Raw genomic sequence first — 23,450 nt, forward strand, 5'->3', positions numbered from 1 at the left:
GTTTGAACACATTATTATCTTTCAGCTGGGAGAATGTTTGATAAGAATTATGAAAAACAGTTAGAAATATGTGTTATGTGAGCTATTAACCACTCAACTCTATGAAAATCACTAATTGTCTCAAAAAAACAAAAAATAGATAGCTATATCTTAGCAGGGCTGAGATTTTGTTTTGTGAAACTGATTTCTTCTCAGTTTCATTTTATACTGAAAAAAGAAGACAACCCATTTTGGGGAGTATGCAGCTGCTACTGTATTATAGAGTTCTGTTATTTCATGTGACTAATATATTGATAAGAGGAATTAAGTAATAATAACTTCTTGACTGTGATTCTACAGAAATAGTACAATTTACTTCTGATTAATATTTATCAAATAATCAAATTCCAAACATATACTGAGTGTGTTTTGAATTAAGCATATTCCATAGTTTGTAAACATGCTTCAGTGTTTTTTTTTTAATGCCTACATATAATTCAGGAAGTCAAATATCATTATGTAGAGGAAGATCAGATTTCAATATCTGCATTATTGTTTGAAATACTAGTCAGATACAGTTTGCAGTTCATTTTGACTAATACTATCTATTACTGTGAACTTGAATTACTTGGAAATTATTGTAACCATGGTTTTGTTTATTTTTAAGGAAATGAAGTATTGAATCGTCATGAGCAGAGTTCTCTCTTAGAACAGATAAGTAATAAAGAGCCTACTCTGATTGAAACAATCTTCAGAGTATTGTCTTACTGCACTTTATCACCAAAATCTCTTGGCATTGCTTTTGAGACCTACATGGAAAAAGAGCAGTTGTGGAATTGCTTATACAATATGACAGGTATTTTATGTAATAATAAGTATTTAAAATCTAATGTTAAACCTAGTCAGTTTTTTGGTATATAGTGCATATTATTTTTACCTTAATAAATCAGATGTAATTGTGGTAGTTTACTTCAAAATTGTAGTATAATCAAAGTCTTTTCAGCAGTCAGTTCATGGTAGGAGTGATGAAAATTCTGAAGACAGCAGAGGTTATGGAGCAGTATGGTCAACCAGGAGACCTGATTTCCTTGTGTCTGCCATACCAGCATGCTGGCAGCAGATCCTTTTTGTACCTGCTTATCAGCACAGGTTCTTTTTCTCTGTGCATTTAATAACTCCAGACCTTTGCCACGATTTAAAAGTAAGAAACGATTAAAGGAGAGTGGAAAAAGAAAAGGAAGGACTCAATGGGCATATAGACTCCACTGTCAACAGGCAGGCAGGCTCCTAATTTTCCATGGAGTAGGAGAGCTGCCCTCACAATTAAAGCATCTGACACTGCCCTCAACGAAAAGCAGTATTCAACCAGAGAAAAGAGGTGAGGTTTAGAAGGATGATCTTGCAAATGATGATAGGTAAAATGGAGGAAAGCTCAAAAGAAAAGAAAGAAAACGGGAGAGTGTAAGAGGGGACATAGAATTATGAATATCACAAAATAGGAAACAGTTTTGGTAAAACTGCTCAGGTACTCCTCAGAGAAAAAAGAGATTTCAAAAGCAGCAGTCTATGGTGTAAGAGAAAACAAAGAAAAGAAATGTTGCATGGAAGCTTCCAGAAAGGCCATGCAAAAAAAGAATGAAACTTAGATCAGCAAAAAGTACAAGCGAAATAGAGGAAAGGACCTAACTCGTCAGAAGACATCCCTCTTACGTCCTCCAGCACTCTGCCTGACATCTGCTGCTCCACAATTCTCTGTGGTATTAAGAATGAGGAGAAGATTGATACTTGTTGTAATGTCAGTAACTGTAGTTTGGGTGGTCTATTTTCAACATGCAATCTCTGATAATGCCCTATGTCTCTGTTAATAACTGTCATTTGTATGCATTTTTGTTTCCAAAATATCTTTTCTTCCTTTGCTGTTCCCTAGTGTAACAGTTTGAGTATCTAATAAATGCAACTTCATTAATATTATCAAGACAAGGAAGTAGAAAAAAACCCAGCTCTATCTATTTGCCTCATTGATGTCTAACAAGTAATTAAATGTATTCCATATGAAAAGGAAGATGTCAACTTAAATTAAATTTTTAGAAGCATATTGAAGGAGAAAGGAAGATGAAGGAAATAAATTAAATTACATTTTTGACAGTACTGTATTAAGATGGTACAAGATGCTATGTTGTTTTGTTTTATTTTCGCTAACAGGTCAATAGGTCTAAGTTATTATGACTCCTAATATCGTTACTTTTCTTTCCATATGAATTCTGAAGCACTTCTTGAACAGATTTACACAAGTGACTACACTTACTGAATATTTAATAATTTTTCCTTCTGAAGTTTCCAGTTGTGGTGAGTCGGAGCCAGAAGTTATCAGATGCTTGAAGTTGACTTTGATTAATTCAGTCAAGGGTATCGTGAAGCAGATAATTTCTTTGATGCATTCATGGGAGGCAACAGAAAACTATGGAACATACCAGCACAAGCAAATAGTGCCTGAAAGTTTACTGAAAACGGTTCCAAAGGATTGGAATTACACTCCTCGGGAAATGAAGAGAAAAGAATCTGGGAAATGTGGGTGAAATTTATACACTGTTTTATCAATTTGTCATAAAAGCTTGTTACTGCTTTAACGAGTACATATCAAAATTAAACAGAGCTCGTGAGTGCTGCAGTTTGACAATGAATAAAATTATTTCCAAACATCCTGTGTGGTTTTTTGGCGTTGGCGTTAAAATTCAGTTATTCTTTCTTGAGGCTTACACCAATGTATACACAAACAAGCTTTTTAAAATAATAACTATTGTAGTACTGATAATAGTAGTACTGAAAATATTTTTAGCATCTGGCAGTAATAAGTTGGGATTCAAGGCAGACTAAAGCATAATGTCTACACTCTTGTCTTAACGGCTGTAAACAGTTCCTAGTTATCTTTTCAGTCAGGACTGTTTAAATTTAGATACATAATGCTGACTGAAGTGATAACAACTTATTCCAACTTTACAACACAGCAATTTGTGTTTGAATAGTGCTGAAACTGTTACAGAATATGATGCTGCTGGGTTGTTGAAACAGTTACTGAAGAAAGAGAAATAGTACATGTAATAGGAGATCTTTTGGAGGTTAGATGTAAAGTTGATTTCCAGTATATACTTTCATAGCCTACAGTGCCTAAAGCCTCCATCATTTCAAAAGGGTAATTTTTTTGGAAATGTTTCACTATAAATTTATTGCCACCAAAATATTACCTGATTATTTTCACTACAGTATCATCGCTGAAGTAAATTCTGACATACAGTTTTGAATATGTAGATTGCAGGCAAGCCAAGGCATCAATCCATTCTTTCTTTCCATGTATGTTCTCCCAGCATGTTGTACATTTATGCAGCGGTGTGCTTCCTGCACTCTTTCTGCAATATCACTTTAATCCAGAACTTGTATGTCTATTTTAGGCTACCAGTAAGTCTGAACTGGTATGCAAGCTGGGACGTAAGGCTCAGACTTGGTCACAAGTTAAACTGGCTGTGTGACACCTAAAACAGATCTAGCAGTTTGGGGAGTTTGTGAGTTTTTTTTCTCTGTGTGTGTGGTTTTGGGCATTTTTGTTGTGTGTTTTTAAGGTTTTATTTTAAGAAGTTAACAATACAGATGCAGTGAGTCAGGGGTTTTCTTGTTTTGTCAGGGTTTTGTTTTGGTGGGTTTTTAAATCTTGACACTGTATTGTGGATCACCCTTTGGTATATTTTTTCATTTGGGTTTTGAGCCCCATATTTACTGTAGTTTCTTCTACTTTTAATATCTGGAATGTTTAAAGTGCCATGCTATATAACATGCATGCTTATGTGAAAATTGATAGGGTCAAGTTTTGCAGGGTTGAACATAGAAAGGGATCAATAAAACTGAGGAAAATGTAATGAAAGAAAACTAAGAAAACTAAAGACTAAGCATGTATGTAATATCCTGAGATATGTAGTGCACTGCTCCATTCATGAAGTTCTAAAAATATTACACTACAATTTCAGAAACAATTTTTTTACCATTCAGAATAGCTAGGTGTTGTCTTTTTCATTTATTCTGTAATAACTGTGCACATCAGGACTAATTATTAAGAGGCTCACAGTCTGAATTCTAAATTTTCTGGGTTCTCTGATTTAATTCATGTTATTGTTTAGATTTTGTGGGACTTATGTGGAGGAAGCATAATAGAAGTCAAGCTACAGTGTTGAGTACTCAAGCTTTCTACCCATTTTCCATACAAAAGAAAGTTAGAAATTATCACACAACATTCAGAAGCATGCTGTGATAGAACTAGAATGTTAATGTTAATCATATCTTCTTTTCTTTTTTTAAGGCTTCACAAGGCTTGCAGCTCAGGCAGTATCTATTGTAATCAGCAAGTTACCTACAGTGATTGCATGTTTGCCTCCCCCAATTAAGTACTTCTTTTTTCTGGCTGAGAGAAAAATGTCAAGAAACTTTGCTGAATTGAAGAAAGCTGGTCTGCTTGTCTGGAACTTGATTGTAATTATATGTCGAATATTTGAGGATGGAAATACTGCAGAACTTTTAACAGGTGCAACACTTGACAGATGGAGCAAAGAAAAACTCAGTTTAATTCATGTGTGCTTAGAAAGTATTATGGGAAAACAGAAAAGTGGCCCTAAGCAAGTGATCCAGAAGGTTATACAAAACATTGAACAGCAAAGACCAAACTGGATTGAAAGCCAGTTGCTGAAGGCAAGAAAATTGAGCATGGACCGGTAAGAACATTGCATTTTTCAAATGCTATGTTTGGTTTTTATTTTACTGAGTTTTACTATGTTTATGGCTATCGTTCAATTTAATTAAAAAAAAAAAAAGTGGTGATCTTATTAAATTGATTAGTTCTTAATATTGATGTCTTTATAGCGTATTTTTGCGACTTAGTTGGTGAAACAGTAAACCATGGTTGTTTTATTGGAAAAGTGTCTTCATAGTACTCAGAGATTTCATATTTTCATGATGATCAAAAAATATGGACAATTTAATTGATGTATCTTTCAGAATGTGAATAAGTATGCTGACTAGAAGGCACCACAGTGTATTTATAAATTAGTTTTGTTACAGTGATTAAATTAAGAGTGACTATGAAAAGCTTTCAGTGTTCATGTGTGATTAAATAGTAAGCATACTTCCTTTTAAAATACAGCAAACCCTGAGGGCAAGTAGGGTATATCAAAACAGGACTAAGAGAGTACCCTGCTGTGCCTTTCTGTGGAAATATCAACCTTCCCTCCAGATTTGACATTAAAGTCCAAGAATTTGGAAACTTTATAATGATTTTTCAAGGAGTTGTGTTCATGTCAAAGTGATCCTAGTCCAGTCTGGTTTAATGTTGAAGTCATGTACCATTTTGTAAAAACACGATTTATCAGCTCTCCAATATTAGATTTATTGGAGTTACATGACTTACTGAATTAAGTTGTTGACTACTGAAAGTAAGACTGCTTTTTTTACAATTAGTATTCTTGAAGGTTGCAGTTGTTGCTCTCCTGACAGTAATTTTCCATACAAACAAAGGATATAGTGATGGTAGGTCAGAATCACCAATACCGGTGAGCAAACTTTCACACAGTTCTTTAAGGGACAGTATCCTGTTTCTATGAGGAATCAGTTGACATGAGTAGGACTAAATAGTAATAGTGCCACATGAATGTCAGTGACATTGACCTTTGTAATATTTACATTTCCATTTAACACTAATTTACAAGGTCTAATCCAGTAATTAAAAGATTGAAGCCAGATGCTAGTGACTGAAAGAGTCATAGAATAAAAAAAAAATAATAGTGATGTGTAAATTGATACTTAGCAGTATCAATTGCATGAAATAATGAGCATATCAAGAGCATGAAATAATATAAACCCCCAAAATTTCAAACATTTGTTTGTGATTCATCTACACAGTTGTGGAATCATCTTTAAAGTGCACTGAATTTTTATAAGCAGAAGTCTCGCAGGATTTTGTGTTACATTATTGTTGTCAGAACTGCTAGCTACATAAGAACTGTAAATATTACATAGTTTCTTCCATTGTGGCATACAAACTAAATTTAGTTTTTAGGAAGATTTCAGGAAAAAATCTTCAGTGAAAGAAAGAGTCAGTTGCATGCATTGCCTGTCTTGTGTACTGCCTGAAAGCATTAGTATTCATTAAAATAACCTTCACTTTATGGTAGCCCCAGAGCTGTAAACAGTCACGTTAGATTCTGAAGAACACGCATCCTGAGAAGAAAAGAAATGCCTGTCTTTGCAAAGTAATTTGTCGAATTGAAGATTATTGTTTTTCATCGTGGCGACCCTGACTTGGCTGGCTGGGTGCATATAGAGATTAAGATGAATGCAGTTATTCCTTAGCTGAGGTCTGCCTCTTTCAGGGCACATTCTTCCTAATGACATGATGGATAGGCAGTCCCAAATACAGAGAGGAACTCATTAATCATAGCAGTGACTGAATCCAATCATCTGCTTCACCTGCACACTGACAGACAGGAAAGGATGCAATTTGGGCACTGACACAGATACACTCCTTTGTCAGAGGTCCTCAACTTTTTTCAATGTCAGTCATGAAGAAGTTTGGAAAGAAATTCAGTTTGTATCTGTATGTGGCATCAAAAGATCAGTCTTAAGCATGCCTTAATTTTTAAGGTAAATTTCTTCAAAGCTTTTCTGTAAAATACACCATTATAGCAGAGTATCGTTTACTTCTATTCAGCAAACAACAAAATCATAGTTTATATTTTGAAACTATTTGCTCTGTAGGATGTTCTGAAGCTGCATGTGGAAGCAATACAGCTTTAATGTCCAGCAGCTGTATAGCATTTAAGTGTGCCTGGAGGTCAAGCAGCAACTTTCAGCAGAACTAACTTTGTAGTCATGGCACACTTTCAACAGTAAACTACAACACACAGCTGATCATACCAAAGTACATTGGAGCTTTTTGGGTTTACTTCTAAAAAAAATTGTGCTTTTTTTATATTCAGAATGCTTCTTTTGTAGAATTTAAATTAATTCAGTAATGACTGTAAAATGAATAATATATTCTTGTTTGTCTTTCAAGTTCTTGACATGTGTCAAGGTGCCAAAATATACCTGTGTCACAGATCTCATATTTGAAGACAATAATTAGTTTAAGTACTTTTTTTTTTCCTTAATATTTTGTCAGCATACAATGCTAAGCTGGTAACATACTTGTATGTAGAGAGAGCAATTTGACAATGGTCCTAGTTTTGAAAGCATATTTTTCAAGGCATTTTGGATGGTCACCTGAAGATTTTTTTTTTTTTATAGCAGTTTCACACAAATACTCTTAAGGAGAAAAGAAGTAGAGGGTAAAAAAATGCAACAAGTGGCAAACATGTACCTTTGAAATGGTTACCATCATACCAATGCAAAGAAAAAGACTTCAGTTTAAAACTTCTAATCTATGCTTAGAGTAATGGCTACCTTTCTGACATGTTAATTAGGCTTTGATATGTACAACGACAAGCAAAAAAAAATGTATGAAAGATCAAATGCAAATGCCATTTCTGGTGGAAAAGATACTTCTCTAGTGGGAAAGGAAAAAAATATTGCTGCTTATGTATCCATAGAGTAACAAATGCTTACTGTTTTCATCTTTCAGATTAAAATAATTAGATTTTAATACTAAAAATATTGTATTTAGCGTTTATTATTTCTATAAAGGCTTATTAGATGTTTATACAGCAACATTTGTTTTGTGCAAGCCAAAACTCTTTAAGTGTTTTTAAGCTGATTTTATATTAATATTTTGATTTTTATAAATTTAACTTAGGAATATCTGCACTTTTTCTATATTCCAGTGCCTCAGCCACAGTAGGTGCAACGTTAGAGGAAGGAGATACTGGGTTCACTGAGCAGAAAATAAACATGATGGTCCTGGATATCTGCCACAAACCAGGTGGCAGCGAGTACCTGAGGCAAATTTATCACATCATCCAGCTCAATGAGGTAAGGAAACGGCCTTTTTACCGAGCAATTAGGTGTGTACTGGCCTGAGGCAGCGTCTGTTGGCAGCTAGGGGTTAGTCAAGGAGGTGATAATGTTTCTTAAAGTCAATATGAAATCCTATATTCTACTGTAATAGAATCCATTCAGTTTAGGCTTTTCTGCAGTTGTACAGAAAAGAATACTTTCTGGAAAACAATGTGGATTTTATTTATGTACTTAAGCAGTAGTATGGCTCATAAACTTCCTTCAGATTCTGTAGACCATAGATACATTTTAGGAGTTTGAACCCTGTAAAAACAAACAAACAAACAAACCAAACTCAAAACAAAACAAACAAACAAACAAAAAAAGAAACAAAAAAAGAAACCCCCCAAAAACCCAGCAAGGTTATTGAAAAATTGACTGTTACAGGAAGTGAAATTAAATGTGGTAAATCAATTTTCCTGATTTAAAAAACAAATGAACAAATGAACAAACAAACAAACAAACAAACCCTAGGGCTGTTCTGAGGAAGTAAATGCATCCACATGAAAATCTTCCTTAATCTAGATAGCTCTGTTCATTTAAAGTGCTTTTGAAATCACTGTAAACAAATTCAGATTTGTTTGCTGCACATTGAATTTGGGCAATGTGAAAGAATTATCTCATTATTTTTAATGCTGTACTAAATTGCCCAAAGTTACCAAAAGCATTCTGATTTCATACACTGACATAAACACAGGTTTGCTTAAATTGTATGATAACACAGATCTACAGAGCTTAATTAAGAAAGTTCTGTTTATTAGATTTAATTACTAAATTACTTTTCCTTGAATGCATAAGCAGGTGCTGTTAAGATCATTGGAAGTATACAGAAGTGTTTATAATAAAATGCAAAATAATGCAAATATAGGCATAGGCCAAGATTTTTCTTAAAAAAAACACAAAACAATTAGGCAGCTATGTCAGTGTGAAGGCAACAGAAAGCAGCTCAGTACTGGCACTGTGCTTCTGAAAATTAGATCAACTGTTTAGCTCTTAAGTATAGTCTTAAAAGCAGCCTTTATGCATCTGCATTTGAAAGCTTTAGAAGCAAAGTAAGCAGGTACGTAGAGATGGCAACCTAGTATTAATACAATACAGAATCTTTTCAAATTTCATCTCAAATAATTAAATGAATTAAATGGTTCAGGAAGTGAAGTGAAAATTATTACTGTAATACAGTTCAAACAAAACCTCTTCACCTGGAGCACATTCAGGATTACTCTCATGGAGTGAGGAAAAGATGATGAGCAAGACCTCTGAAAACAGCATGTAATGAATTAGTTAGGGCAATCACCTAGAGGCCAGAATAGGCAAGTTTAAATCTTCATTCTGCTGGTTTAGACCAGGGAATTGAATATGCATCTATGTGTCTCCCACATCCAAACTAACTCCCCGAACCGCTAGACCATTAGCTGCCAGCTTCAAACTCGGTCCTTTTCACCTGCTGGAGTTGTTTCGCCCTGTAGAAACTGCTGTAAAATCCATTCTGTAACTTCCAGGGTCAAAAATAGAATCATAATCTAGCTGAAGGGGTAGAATGCCCCTATCAGGTTCTGGAGACACTGAACAAGATCTGGCTCCTGTGAGCATTTGGTTATTTATACAAAGTGGAGCAGTTCCAATAGGAAGTAAGATGCTGAGAGAATTAGGTGGAAAAGGGACTTTAGACTGACTTTTCACATCCCAGGTGTATTTACTTGAGTTTCTGCAGCTGGTAACAGCTTGTTAAATATGGAATGTTTCTCAGTGGAAAAAAAAGTCTTGTTTTCTTTTGTTTTGTTTTTTAAAAAACAAGAAGAAAAATAATCCTGACCAGCTTGAGTCACAGAAGGTTGTAATCATATTACTTCAAATTGCCTTTGAAGCCATTAGAAAACATTTTAATGCTTAGCATGGTATTATGGTAATGCACTTTTCAGTATCATTTTTCACTTATTGTGTATACAATATTGTTTTACTTTTAGTGTGCCTGACTATCAGAAAAATAGACTTGATTGCCTGTTCAAACGTCCATCCTTTGTTTGGAGACTCTTTGGACGTTCAAGGGATCGTATTCTTAAAATTAGTTTGGAGATCTATACGCTACACCAGTTAATAATTGCCTGTGAATATAGAACCAAATAATGGGACAGAAAATTGTTGTTCTTAATAATTTGCCTTAGAAAAGCAGATGAAAAGGGATATTGTTCTTAGAAGCTGTATTTGGAAATAGAGCTATTGTGTTATAAACATCTATAATAGATACTGTAGAATTCAAAACACCCTATGTCCTTCATGTGTTTATCTAAAAGAATAATAATTTTTAAAAGCATTTATCGACTAACGGCTACCAAAGAGAAACCAACTCTCCTAAGCTGTCAGGCTCAATAATATTCTGCCTACTTGGTTTCATGCCCAGTCAATAATAGTGAGGATATAGCTCACAGGTTTAAAAACATGATTTCATTTCTATTTTCGCATTTTTGAAACACGACTTTTTCAGGGGCTACAATACACACTGTACTAAAGGAGTTCTTAAAGTAACTCATTTACCAATTTTTAATAAGTCTCTGTGTCAAAACATAAATCTGCAATATTCCAAAGACAGAAAACTGCCTGTACTGGGAGGTGAACTGTCTACCACTCAAAATGTTCAAACCCTAGCAAGCACGCACAGCAATTTCCAGTATCTTTGCTAAAAAAGAAAGCCCAACAGAATCTGCTTCTGCTCTCTCTGTGACACCCAGAGGGCTTGGTTGCCCTAGAGATGTCTAGGGGTTATGTGAAAAAAATGTAGGTAACAGTGTATATTCACAGATGTGTTACACTGTTGTCTTAAATCAAAAAAGCTCGGGCTTCAAAGCCTTTTTGGTTTGGTTGGGTTTTTTCTGCAGGTATTTTGGTTTTGGTTGTTTGAGGTTTTTTGTTTTGGGGTGTTTTTTTTTAATATTTTTCTCTTTTTCTATTAGTTTGTTTTGTTGGGGTGTTTTTTTATATTTTCATGGGTTCTTCATTCATTTTCACAATCTCATGGTTGTCTCAAGCAGTCCTGACCACTGGCTGCAATCAGCAGAGTGAAACAGTCTTACTTTTTCTCTTGCCATTTGCGCTACTACTAGAAATCATGGTGCTTGTTTATATGGCTGAAACCTTTCTTTCTTTCTGGCTGATTTCACAACATCTGCTAGTGTCAATGCAAGGGAGAAACAGCTACAGTATATGTGGACTGGGAGAGAACTTGTGCCTTTCAGGCCAGATCACAATTGGATCAGTTTAAGCTGATGATGAAATTATTCTTTCATAAAGACCCACTGAGGAGCACAAGGTGCCTTGGCAGGTAGTTCACATGCTCCCTCACCTGCCTCTGAAATGTTTTATCATCTCAAAAGCACTGCAAAATGAAAGGAGGATTTGAATCCACCCATCTTAATGGAGGCTCACCTTGAGTACTTGCTCGGTGTTAAGGCAATCATATCATTGTGGACTTAATTTTAATAATAATAAACTGTTTAATCACAGTACCCCTTCCAGCAAATAGATCTGTTTCATTATCTAGCTCTTGGTAAAATAGCTTTATTTAATCAAAACATTTTATTGGCATGCAATGATGATTTATTTACATTATAGTTTAAGAAGTGAAAACAGAAAAGATTGTGGCCAAAATAATCATGCATCTGTTACAGTATAGTTTCTAAAATTGCCATGTAAATCATAAATGACTTCTAGTCTTTGAATGCTCAAACAATTAAAAACAGGTTTTAGAGTGGGAAAATATTTATTTCCTGCATTTAAACAACTGGTTTAAACATATTCATCAAAGAATTAATTTCTAGTCATGTAGTAACTATTTAATGCTGTCAAAAAATAACTTTAAATATTTGTGTGCAGTTTATCATGTAAAAGAAATCATGTAATAGCCATATTACATTATAACAGCTTACAGAAAACATTCGGTTTTCACTTCCGCATATATATATTAGATGAGTACTGAAACACATAATTTGATGACAATTTCAAAACAATAGCTTATGTTATTCTAATTTGCTTCAGTTGGATGGATATTCATGGAGGTTATTTATTGTTTCTTGTAAAATGGTGGTGCTCTTTAAAAAGGTTTCTATTTTGTAAGAGATCATTTATTCCTTCCATTAATATAAGGAACTATCAAACACAGTGTGAAGTTACGCTTGAGATTTAGGAAAATTTCACTTAGAAAGCTAGGAGGCATATATTGTTCTGTGGTTTTGTGGTGTTTTTGTTTTTTTTCTTTCTAAAAGGCATATTTGAAGGAGCAACTATCTTGTGAGATTTCTTCTGAAGATAGTGTTACCTCCAGTAAATGCCTGCCTTTGACACTTAAGGGCAGAGAAGAGCAGCCTGTCTTCAACCCTTTCCAGGTGTACAGAGAATCTTGTGCAAAAGTGTTCAATCAGGTCTGTGAAAATCTGAGTTGGTTGTAGTATAATTTTTACTTGTTGATCCTTTTATGTTCGTGATAAGGTCAGAGGCTGAAATTATGGAAATGGTATTAATTACATATGTTCATATTTGATGAAGCGCAAAGGAATATTATTAGAATCATAGACTCATAGAATAGTTGGAGTTGGAAAGGACCTCAAGATCATCCAGTTCCAACCCCCCTGCCATGGGCAGGGACACGTCACACTAAAACATCCCGCACAAGGCTTCATCCAACCTGGCCTTGAACACCGCCAGGGATGGAGCACTCACAGCCTCCCTGGGCAACCGATTCCAGTGCCTCACCACCCTAACAGGAAAGAATTTCCTCCTTATATCCAATCTAAACTTCCCCTGTTTAAGTTTTAACGTGTTACCCCTTGTCCTGTCACTACAGTCCCTGACGAAGAGTCCCTCCCCAGCATCCCTACAGGACCCCTTCAGATACTGAGGGGCTACTATGAGGTCCCCACGCAGCCTTCTCTTCTCCAGGCTGAACAGCCCCAACTTCCTCAGCCTATCTTCATACGGGAGGTGCTCCAGTCCCCTGATCATCCTCGTGGCCTCCTCTGGACTTGTTCCAGCAGTTCCATGTCCTTTTTATGTTGAGGACACCAGAACTGCACACAATACTCCAGGTGTGGTCTCACGAGAGCAGAGTAGAGGGGCAGGATCACCTCCTTTGACCTGCTGGTCACGCTCCTTTTGCTGCAGCCCAGGATACGGTTGGCTTTCTGGGCTGTGAGCGCACACTGCCGGCTCATGTTCATTTTCTCATCGACCAGCATCCCCAAGTCCTTCTCTGTAGGGCCGCTCTGAATCTCTTCTTTGCCCAGTCTGTAGCTCTGCCTGGGATTGCTCTGACCCAGGTGTAGCACCTTGCACTTGACATGGTTGAACTTCATAAGGTTGGCATCAGCCCACCTCACAAGCGTGTCAAGGTCCCTCTGGATGGCATTCCTTCCCTCCAGTATATCAACCGGACCACACAGCTTGGTGTCATTGGCAAACTTGCTGAGGGCACACTCAATCCCACTGTCCATGTCAGCGATGAAGACGTTAAACAAGACCGGTCCCAACACCGATCCCTGAGGGACACCACTCGTTACTGGTCTCCAGCCGGACATCGAGCCATTGACCACAACTCTTTGCGTGAGGCCATCCAGCCTGTTCTTTATTCACAGAGTGGTCCATCCATCAAATTGATATCGCTTCGATTTAGAGAGAAGGATGTCGTGTGGGACAGTGTCAAACGCTTTGCACAAGTCCAGTAGATGACGTCAACTGCTTTACCCTTATCCAACAATTCTGTAGCCCCATCATAGAAGGCCACCAAATTGGTCAGGCAGGATTTCCCCTCAGTGAAGCCATGCTGGCTGTCACCAAGGACCTTGTTGTTTTTCATGTGCCTTAGCATGCCTTCCAGGAGAATGTGCTCCAAGATTTTGCCAGGCACAGAGGTGAGACTGACTGGTCTGTAATTCCCCGGGTCTTCCATTTTCCCCTTCTTGAAAATGGGGGTTATATTTCCCTTTTTCCAGCCATCGGGAACTTCACCTGACTGCCATGATTTTTCAAATATGATGGCCAGTGGCTTAGCAACTTCATTCGCCAGCTCCTTCAGGACCCGCGGATGGATTCCATCAGGTCCCACGGACTTGTGCGCGTTCAGATTTTGAAGGTGGTCTCGAACCAGATCCTCTCTTACAGTGGGCCCATGGTCTTCATTCTCACAGTCCCTGCATCTACCTTCTAAGAACTGGGTGGTGCAGTCAGAGCCTTTGCCAGTGAAGACCGAGGTGAAGAAGTCATTCAGAACCTCAGCCTTCTCCAAATCCTGTGTAGCCAGTTCTCCCGAAAGCTTCCTCAGGGGGCCTATTTTGTCCCTAGTCTGTTTTTTGTTTGCTACGTACCTGTAGAATCCCTTCCTATTATCCTTAACATCCCTGGCTAGGTTTAATTCTAACTGGGCCTTAGCCTTCCTAACCTGGTCCCTAGCTTCCCGGACAACATCCCTGTACTCTACGCAGGCCGCCTGTCCTTGCTTCCATTTTTTATAAGCCTCTTTTTTCCTTTGAGTTTTCCTCAGCAGCTCCTTATCCATCCACGGAGTCTCCTGGCCCTCCTGCTACACTTCCTTCTAGCTGGGATGCAGCACTCCTGAGCTTGTAGCAGGTGATCCTTGAATATCAACCAAGAGTCTTGGGCCCCCCTGCCCTCCAGGGCTATATCCCATGGAACCTTACTAAGCAGGTTCCTGAAGAGGCCAAAGTCTGCTCTTTTGAAGTGCAGGGCAGTGAGCTTGCTGCACGCTCTTCTCACTCTCCTGGGGATCTCAAATTCGACCATCTCATGATCGCTGCATCCAAGGCTGCCCTGGAGTACCACATTCTCCTATTACTCAGGAATCTAATCAGGGTACCCTCTACAATAGCATGATGTTCAAAAAAACATTATTGTCCTTTTCTTTCATTAGAATTATTGCATGTAAGATCAATTTGCCTTTACTTAGGCTTTCTGTATTAGTTCAATACAGTGAAGAAAAGCCCATTAGTAGCAACAACATCTTTTACATCTGTGTAATTGTACATAGGGTTAGCCTCAGTCCTTCGAAAAATCACAGCAAAACTCCAAGTGCACATATAGAATCTTCCTGATAAGTTTTCCACTGAAGTGCTGAATTGTAAATATAAACGATGGTTTGGAAATACAGAAATTTAACAGCGCAGTGAGAGTAAGCAGGGGAAAAAAAATCCCCACACTAAAAAGAAGGAAAACATCCATTTCTCTGTTCTGCATTGTGTGATATGTAAAGGATTATAATTTACTTGTAGAAATTAGTTTCCTGATAATGAAACAGTTAAACAAAATAGATGGCATAAATCTCTGTCAGAGCCCCACATGACCGATTTGTTACACAAAACAGTATGTAGTTTCTGACAGCACTTGTACACTTATAAAAAGCCTTACACCATAATTTCTCAAGTCTTCCTAATCCATCATCTGCACTTTTGATTCTGCCTCTCAGTTTTAAATATTTAAAAAGAAATGGTATTACAGTAGCACAAAATTCACTTTACAGACTGGTGGTAGAAAGATATCCTTTTTTACTACAGCTATACCAAAGAGAAGGCTGCTTGGAGAGCTCATAGTAGCCTCCCAGTATCTGAAGTGGGGCTAATAGGGATTCTGGGGAGGGACTATTCATTAGGGTCTGTAGTGATAGCACAAGGGGTAACGGGTTAAAACTTAAACAGGGGAAGCTTATATTTGATATAAGGAGGAAGTTCTTTACTGTAAGGGTGGTGAGGCACTAGAATGGGTTGCCCAGAGAAGTTGGGGACGCTCCATCCCTGGCAGTGTTCAAGGTTGGACAGAGCCTTGGGTGACATAGTTTAGTGGGAGGTGTCCCTGCCCATGGCAGGGGCATTGAAACTAGATGATCTGAAAGTCTTTTCCAACCCTAACTATTCTGTGATTCTAAACTTTGAAATTACATAATCTTCTTTCCCAGTTTTGAGCATTTCTGGCTATTTCGAATCAGTTCGAAATACTTCAAAACAGTATTGCTGTAACATGTATTGTTTTGGGGTATGGGTTTTTTGTTTGGTGGGTGTTTTTTTTCTTTATTTGTTTATTGAATGCTTAATCGTCAACAAGTTGCAATAAAAGTGTTAATATCCTGAAAAAGTAGATTAATACCAATTTCACAAGGCTTCTCACTCCATGGGAATATGCCTTAAATTTACCTTTTTTCAAAAAAGAAATTTCTATTTGTCTCTTTATGTAAAGCTTAAATTGATATAATTTATTTGGCTACAGAATCAGTTATTCCAATTTGAAATGCAGAAAATATTTTACCATGCCTCAACTGTCAATTCATTAATAGCGTGGCAGAATAAGACCCTCAAGTAGTGACAACTCAGGGAGGAATTCCTCTGCTACTTGACAGGTTTGCAGTGCTCTAGTAATCAACAGATGACAAGGAATAGTTCATATTGAATTGCTTTGGATTTTGTAAACTTTTGGCACAGTCTATTATCTGAATATGGAAACATATCCTAAAATTAAAAGAAAAAAAGGTAGGTCTGTGCTGCCGGGGTGGACACAGCGCTGCACCAGATACTAAGAAGGAGAAGAACTGACTGCTACTGCTAAACCCAGGACACAACCTTAAAGTACCATGTGCCAGTCCTATTGTTGGCAGTGACAGAGTTTTTTCCTGACCTAAATAATATTCTTAAATAATTTAGTTCCCTTACCGTAAAAGTGCACGTTCATTTAGTGACGTGAACTGTCTATTTATAACATACTAGTCAGAATAGCTCAGTGTCTGTTTTCCTGTGAAGAGTATTGTTTTCCTGCCAGAGTATTGGCAGGAAACAATTGCACTTCTCAAAGGATATATTTCTTTCTAAATTCATTTGTTACTGGTTGGCAACTGCCATGAAGCCTAGGAGTTTATAATCCATGGTTAATTTATTGATATTTCTTTATTGCAACTAGATGTGTTTTTAATACGTCAACCTACGTTTTATTCTTTTATATATTCTAAGTCCCGACACCCTACTGGTTTCACAACATGCTTTGCATATGAGTTAATTATGTATTGCTTCTTAAAACTTTTCTCTCAGAAGAGCTTTCTCAGTAGAAGATTTCTGATTTTTTTCCAAAAGCTTTATGAAACATAATTCAAAGTAAACATTCCATGCATTTTTTGTTGGCATATGGAAAAATTGCAATACATTAGAGTAGTTGACATTTCTCTCCTGAAGTTTGGCTAATTTGTCCTTTTCATGTCAAATTTAGCAAGACACTTAATCATAATTTCCATGAATTTTATTGCTCCTAAAACAAAGGCCACTGAACCTCTATTCTGAGATCAACTCTAGCATTTTTTATTAACAATCTGTAAATTTCTTACCTTTCAACTCTATAGTTCAGTAGCTGGTTTTAGGAAGTGTCATTTCTGTTAACAGTTCAGCCACTTCATTCTTACATTCCTGCAAAAAACTTGAATAATCACCATCTGGTCCCAGTAACTTGTTGCTCTTGATTTTATCAATTTTTCCTGACACCTCAATCTCTGCCAGTGCTGCTGCTCGTCTATTGTCTAATAAGATTAAGTCTAGGCCATACAACACCTCAACAGTATCAACAAAGAATAATGCTACAAAGAAATTATTTTCCTTTCTGGAAGTGACTTTTTTTAAACTGCCTTTTTTTTTTTTTTTTCTTATTTTAATCACAGAACAAATCAGTCTGGTGGACTGAATTTTTATCTTGTATATTTATAAATTTTCATATTTGCTTTTATGACTGTTACTACTGCCTGTCTACCTTTTCCTTTTTATTCCTCTTGATTTTACAAATACGTCCTCCGTATTTATTTATCTAATTTTAATTCAGTGTAGTGTACAGAACAGTTGCCCATTTTCTCCCCAATGTTGTTCTTCCCCACTGTTCTCTCAGTTGATTTTTTCCCCTTATTTCTTGTTTATCACATGTTCACTGTTAATTCATCATTCACTTTCCACTTTCGCACTGTATTATTCCTTCTTTAGCTACCTTTGTCTCTCTTTCTTATTTTGTATTTCATCTTTATTTTTCTACACTACTTTTACACACGCGCCAAAGATGAGGGTTAAGGGGAAAGTTAAATTAAAAAAGAAGAGAATAAAGTAAAAATGGAAGGATTGCACTGATTCTGCTCTCCCAGAATTAAGTGCTGTCTGTAAAAAGAGACTGCAAGATGCAATTTTTTATTTAGATTCATTTCTATTGTTTTGACTTTTTTATCTTGTTTTTTTTTTTTTTCCTTAAACTACTCAGTGCTGGTTTAGTGTTACAGAAATAATTTTTTTAATTGCTTCCTACAAAGTATGTTGAATTCTAGTCACTACTTGACCATTACCGATGAAAATCAATAATATGCAAAAGGAGTTACTGTTTGGTAAACATAGGAATGTTGTGTGTGATCTTTTGTCTGCCCAGCATTATTGTAGATTGCTTTTATTTAATAAATAAGCAATATGGAGTTATATTTATTCATATTGTCTAGACTTGCTGCTGTTTATAATAACCATCTGGTGACTGGAGTGCTTTACAAAACAATAGATGAGTAAACCATCACTCTAATTGCAATACAGGTTACATTTTGAATTGTAGCTATACCAAGTTTTCCATGACAAACTTTTTGCTGACAGCAGAAAATGTAAATTGCTGTTACATAAAAAGTTGCCAATTATTTTGCTTTTCAAGCAAGGAGTCAAGCTCTCAGACAAAGTAGTTGGGCAGAATGCCATTAACAGAGGAATAACAGTTCAAAAATTGATGTATCTTTTTATAAATAATGGCTACATCCCCAAATTGATTTATAAATTAATTGCTGTCTTATTGGAATAAAAAACATCTTCTGTGGACATGATTGATATCATCTGTCTAAGTCCTTGTTCTAGACCCCCCTCCTTCTTGGTTAGTGTATCACAGCTGGGGCTTTAATTTACTGATCATATTAACATGGATTAATAACTAACAATAGCTTCTTGCCATGTATCAACAGTCAACGATTACTGAATGGAACTGGGATTGGTCAAAGTTGCTGCCAAGTTATTTGGGACTGAATCAGATGACCTTCAGGATGCTGCTGGCACACAGGTAATTATTTGGCAAATAATTGCACTTTCCTATTGTCTTTTTAACTTTGTAATGCTCAATACAAATAGATTTTACTGGTGAAATTAAACATTTATTTTTAATATTGATTTTTTAAATAGAGATATTTTTTGTCTAGTCTATTTGATTCATAGACAGTTTTCAGCTCCAATTTTGAGGTACCTAGTATGTTCCTTCTGTCTGAGACCAGAATATATATTGATATTGCACTTAGATAGTGCTTTTAACAGAAATTAGTAACTTTTGCAAACCTATACTGTGCGGGCAGATTTCAGCTGTATAGCACAGAACTTAAAGGATGTTTACTGAAGTTGCAACGAATCTTCAGCTGGGGGCATGACAAGTGTAGCTAGAAATAGAAAGTGTTTCCTTAATAATTTTTAACTAATTTTAATTATTTTAACATTTTAACATTCTCTTACTTGTAAAATGTAACTGTGGAATTGATAAGCAGCAATATTTGGTGCTGAATTGATACTTGTTATATTCAGAAAATTGTAGGTGAAAAAAAAATTTCTAAATGTTTGCCACTTATATCCTTGTGAAAACTGGAAAACTTGTATCTTGCAAAAAAGTTTAACATTCCATTCTTAATTCTGAATCCTTATGATGATGTCTAATATGTTCATGTCGCTCACCTTTTAAATTGAAACATTATTTAGAAATCAGAGTGACAGTTTCAAAAGTGTGAGAATTTGTATGTAAAAAATGTTTCTATGGGTATTTTTATGCTTTTTTCTCAATTTATTGCTGGCAGTCTTAAACATTTAAGTCTTCATTTCATACATAAAATATTTGTACAGTCTATTTCTGGTCATCTTTCTTACTTTTGCTATGATTAATTCTTTCCCCACCTAAATTATTGTCTTCTAAAATCTTGATGCAATTGCCCAAAAGGTGATGCTGTTGAAAATGTGACATTCAGTTCCTGTGTCTTCTGTTACCCTCTACCAGATGGAATATGGGTCCTCATGGACTTTCTGGTCTGTATCAGTAGGGTGATTTCTATGTTAAATGGCAGACAATTCAGTATCGTTTGGGTTTTTTTCCTTTCCCTGATAGGTCTGCTACATGCTTACTCTTGGCCTTCATTAAAAATAAAGTGGTTTGCTCTTTTAAAAGCGATTCTCACAGAAAGTCTTAGATTCAAGATGGTTCTTGAACTTTCCCTTCATGTTGATGTCATCACTATGAGTCAAAGGGAGCAAAGAGTACTGCTGTGATTTGCAGACGAAACATTTTCTGTGGCTGATTTATCTCCTCTGTTATACTGAAACATTTAATTTTTCTTTTGATCTCTTTATAGAGTTTTGAAAGAAATCATGTATATGTTTTCTCTGTGCTTCTCTGTATTTCAGGCGTTAGTCATATCATCTTTTGTTGCTATTTATTTGTTTATTTATTTGTTATTTTTTACTCAATAATTGTCATCATCCTTCCTAATTTGAAAATGTCTCCATTCATTGCCTTTCTATGTGATATGGAAATTCTAATCTAGAAGTGACATTATGCAAGCCATTAATTATTAGCTCATGGATTTATTATTGAAACCACCCTACTTTGAAGACCAACAGATCATCTAAACCTGTTGTGATCATTAAGTAGAACTGCTAATCTAGTATCTGTCATAGTGACCAGTGTCTCCAACACAGCTCATGATGGTGACTTACAGCCTAAGCACAGCTTAAGTATGTCTGCTCATGTTTTCCAACTGGATAGGCCAGTTCTCACTGGTCTTATGGCTAATCAAACTTTGCAGAAACTCAAGTGAGCCCTGTCCTTAGGTGATTCTCCATGCTTCTTAAAATTGCATAAATCTCAGGAATTAAGGTTCAAGCTGAAGGGGTGTCTTATTATTTTGACCTCTTGTTTATGATAGACATATTCTGTTTCTACTATTTGCCTTCAGAGATGTGTTAAACAAAACTAAGGACAGTAGTAGTTTTTAAAAAGAGTCTGAATCATCAGTTTATAAAGTGGAGTGCCAGAATACTTTAATTGATCCTTTCTTTAACACATTCTAAAGCTTTCACTTATCTGTACTTCTGTGCAGGCAAAAATATTTTTACCTATTCACAGTGATATTGGGGTCTATTTGATTTTATTTATATAATAAGATATATAAATTAATGTATTATATATTATATTTAAAGAGAAATGCTGTGTGTTTTGTGTGAAGTAAAATAAGTATCCTCTGCTCTCTCTTTGGTGGAAAAAGAGTAACAATGCTTGGGGGACTCATTTACAAGGGAAATGCTCCCCTAACCTAGTTAATGACTGAGTTAGGTGGGAAGGGGGTTATGGGAGCATTGTCCCAGAGCCAGCAAATGGTAGGCAAATTAATTGGTTGGTGGTTAGGGGAAAGTAAAAGACTTTTTAAGACTGGTTAAAAAGGGAATGAATTGCTGTATACTACTCACAGTTGGGTCCACTTGCTCATGTGAATCTAATGCATCCATTCCTATCATCCTCAAAGCAAAAACATTCAGGACAATTTTCAGATGAGCAATGTGGATGGTTAATGATATTATTTTATTTCAAAGCTATCAAATATAGAACACTGTCAGGAGAAGCCTAATGAAGTTGAGCAGTAAGCAGTAACATAGAAAACTTAATGTTCATCCCTATTTACAGTTCATACCTTTAGAATCTGTGAAGCTTCCCTTACAGGAAGAAAAGGGATCTATAGATAGATTCCTTTCTAGTTTAACTTCTGATTATTTTTATTTATTTTTATGTAGATTTTGAGCTGCAAGAATAAAAGTTAAAACATAGTTTTCAATTATACTTGAAATAATCTTTTAATAATAAGTCCATTAACACTCAGCTAAATTATAGTACCTGATCTACCCAAGGTTTTAAAAACGTCCTGCGTTCTTGCACAGATACATGCTGCTTTTCCAAATATTGCCACTTACTTGTACATTCTTAGATATTGCAGTACCATATAGGAGTTTCATAGATATAATACATATATGAAGGCAAGAAGACCATGTGCATTTAATTATTGTTTAATGCACATGTATGTCAACTTTTAATCCCTTTCCTGTCATAAAAGAACAATTGATATTGTCTGGCTAAATCAGCCTTTTGAAATTGTTTCTGCAGTTTAATCAACTATTTTATCAACTATTATCTCTTCTTTTTAACTCTCTGGCCACTATCTATGTGCATATTATCATATTTGAAAATACTTTATTAACTGTAGTGAGTTGATCCCAGCCAGCAGCCAAGTGTCCATATAGCTGATCGCTCACTCCCAGCACAATGGGATAGGGGAGAGAACTTGGAAGACCAAAGGTGAGAAAACTCAACAGGTTCAGAGAAAGACAGTTTAATAAGTGAAGCAAAGCTGCATGCACAAACAAAGCACAGCAAGGAATTCATTCAGTGCTTCCCGTCAGCAGGCAGATGCCCAGCCGCTTCCTGGAAATCAGGGCTTCATCTTGCACAGTGGTTACTTGGCAAGGCAAATGCCATGATCCCAAAAAGTCCATGCTTCCTCCTACTTTCCCCATCTTTTACTGATGCACATAACACTCTGTGGAATGGAATATCTCACTGTCATTGTGGGTCAGCTGTCCTGGCTGTGCCACCTCCCAACTCCTTGCAAACCCCTAGCCCACTTGCTGGGTGGGCAAAGTGGGAAAAAGAAGAGGCCTTGGTGCTATGCAAGCACCGCTCAGCAGGCACAAAAACAAAGCACAGCACTATACATTGCCCTTCTTGTTTATGTACTCTTCTTTATAGTGGTACATAAGTTAACTAGTTTCTGATCACTTATTTTCAGAGAAGTATCTCAGCAACATGTACATAATTATAAGATATTAATGTTTTGCTGGCTTTTGAGATGTGACCTTCCTTCCACAGTTCTGGAGGACCTCCAAGCACACTGAATGTATTACTGTAGAGAATAATAACTACATTCCACTCAATGTAATTGTGAGAAACAGCCAAGGACTTTTTTGTAACATATGAAGCTGTTCTCCAATATTGCAGTAATTTGGTGTTCTAAGGAGGAGCATCCAGGATTTCCTCCTTTGTTCTGAGGGAATTTTCACAGAGCACTGGTGCCAGTGCAGGGCAGGAAGTAGTGATTTGGTTGGAATGCTGTGGAGTTGTGTGTGCCAGCAGGAGCACTCTGGGAGCTAGAGGAACACAGCTCATGACTGGCAAAGCCAGTGACGCCAGGTATAGATCTTAAGAACAGGAAACATAATAACTTACTTAATAACTGAGAGGGGAATGTGTTGATTTACCATAAATGCATCAGATGAGACATAGTACCAATTTAGAGAAATTATGCAAGTTAAAACTAGTATTTTTTCGAGTAA

At 36.3% G+C, this 23,450-nt stretch overlaps 1 protein-coding gene across 8 annotated transcripts in view; it reads left to right on the top strand.

Moving 5' to 3' along the window:
• The window catches only part of KIAA0825 (KIAA0825 ortholog), a 252,279-nt gene that overhangs the window by 119,626 nt on the left and 109,203 nt on the right, over positions 1 to 23,450 (top strand). For all 8 annotated transcript variants that reach the window (XM_065663713.1, XM_065663710.1, XM_065663714.1 and 5 more), the window contains 6 exons: positions 647 to 835; positions 2,314 to 2,547; positions 4,325 to 4,733; positions 7,833 to 7,980; positions 12,261 to 12,416; positions 19,004 to 19,098. In XM_065663713.1, the coding sequence (XP_065519785.1) occupies positions 647 to 835; positions 2,314 to 2,547; positions 4,325 to 4,733; positions 7,833 to 7,980; positions 12,261 to 12,416; positions 19,004 to 19,098 (1,231 nt within the window). The remainder of the gene's footprint in view (positions 1 to 646; positions 836 to 2,313; positions 2,548 to 4,324; positions 4,734 to 7,832; positions 7,981 to 12,260; positions 12,417 to 19,003; positions 19,099 to 23,450) is intronic.

This window comes from Lathamus discolor, chromosome Z (assembly GCF_037157495.1).
Source record: "Lathamus discolor isolate bLatDis1 chromosome Z, bLatDis1.hap1, whole genome shotgun sequence".
NCBI lineage: Eukaryota > Metazoa > Chordata > Aves > Psittaciformes > Psittacidae > Lathamus > Lathamus discolor.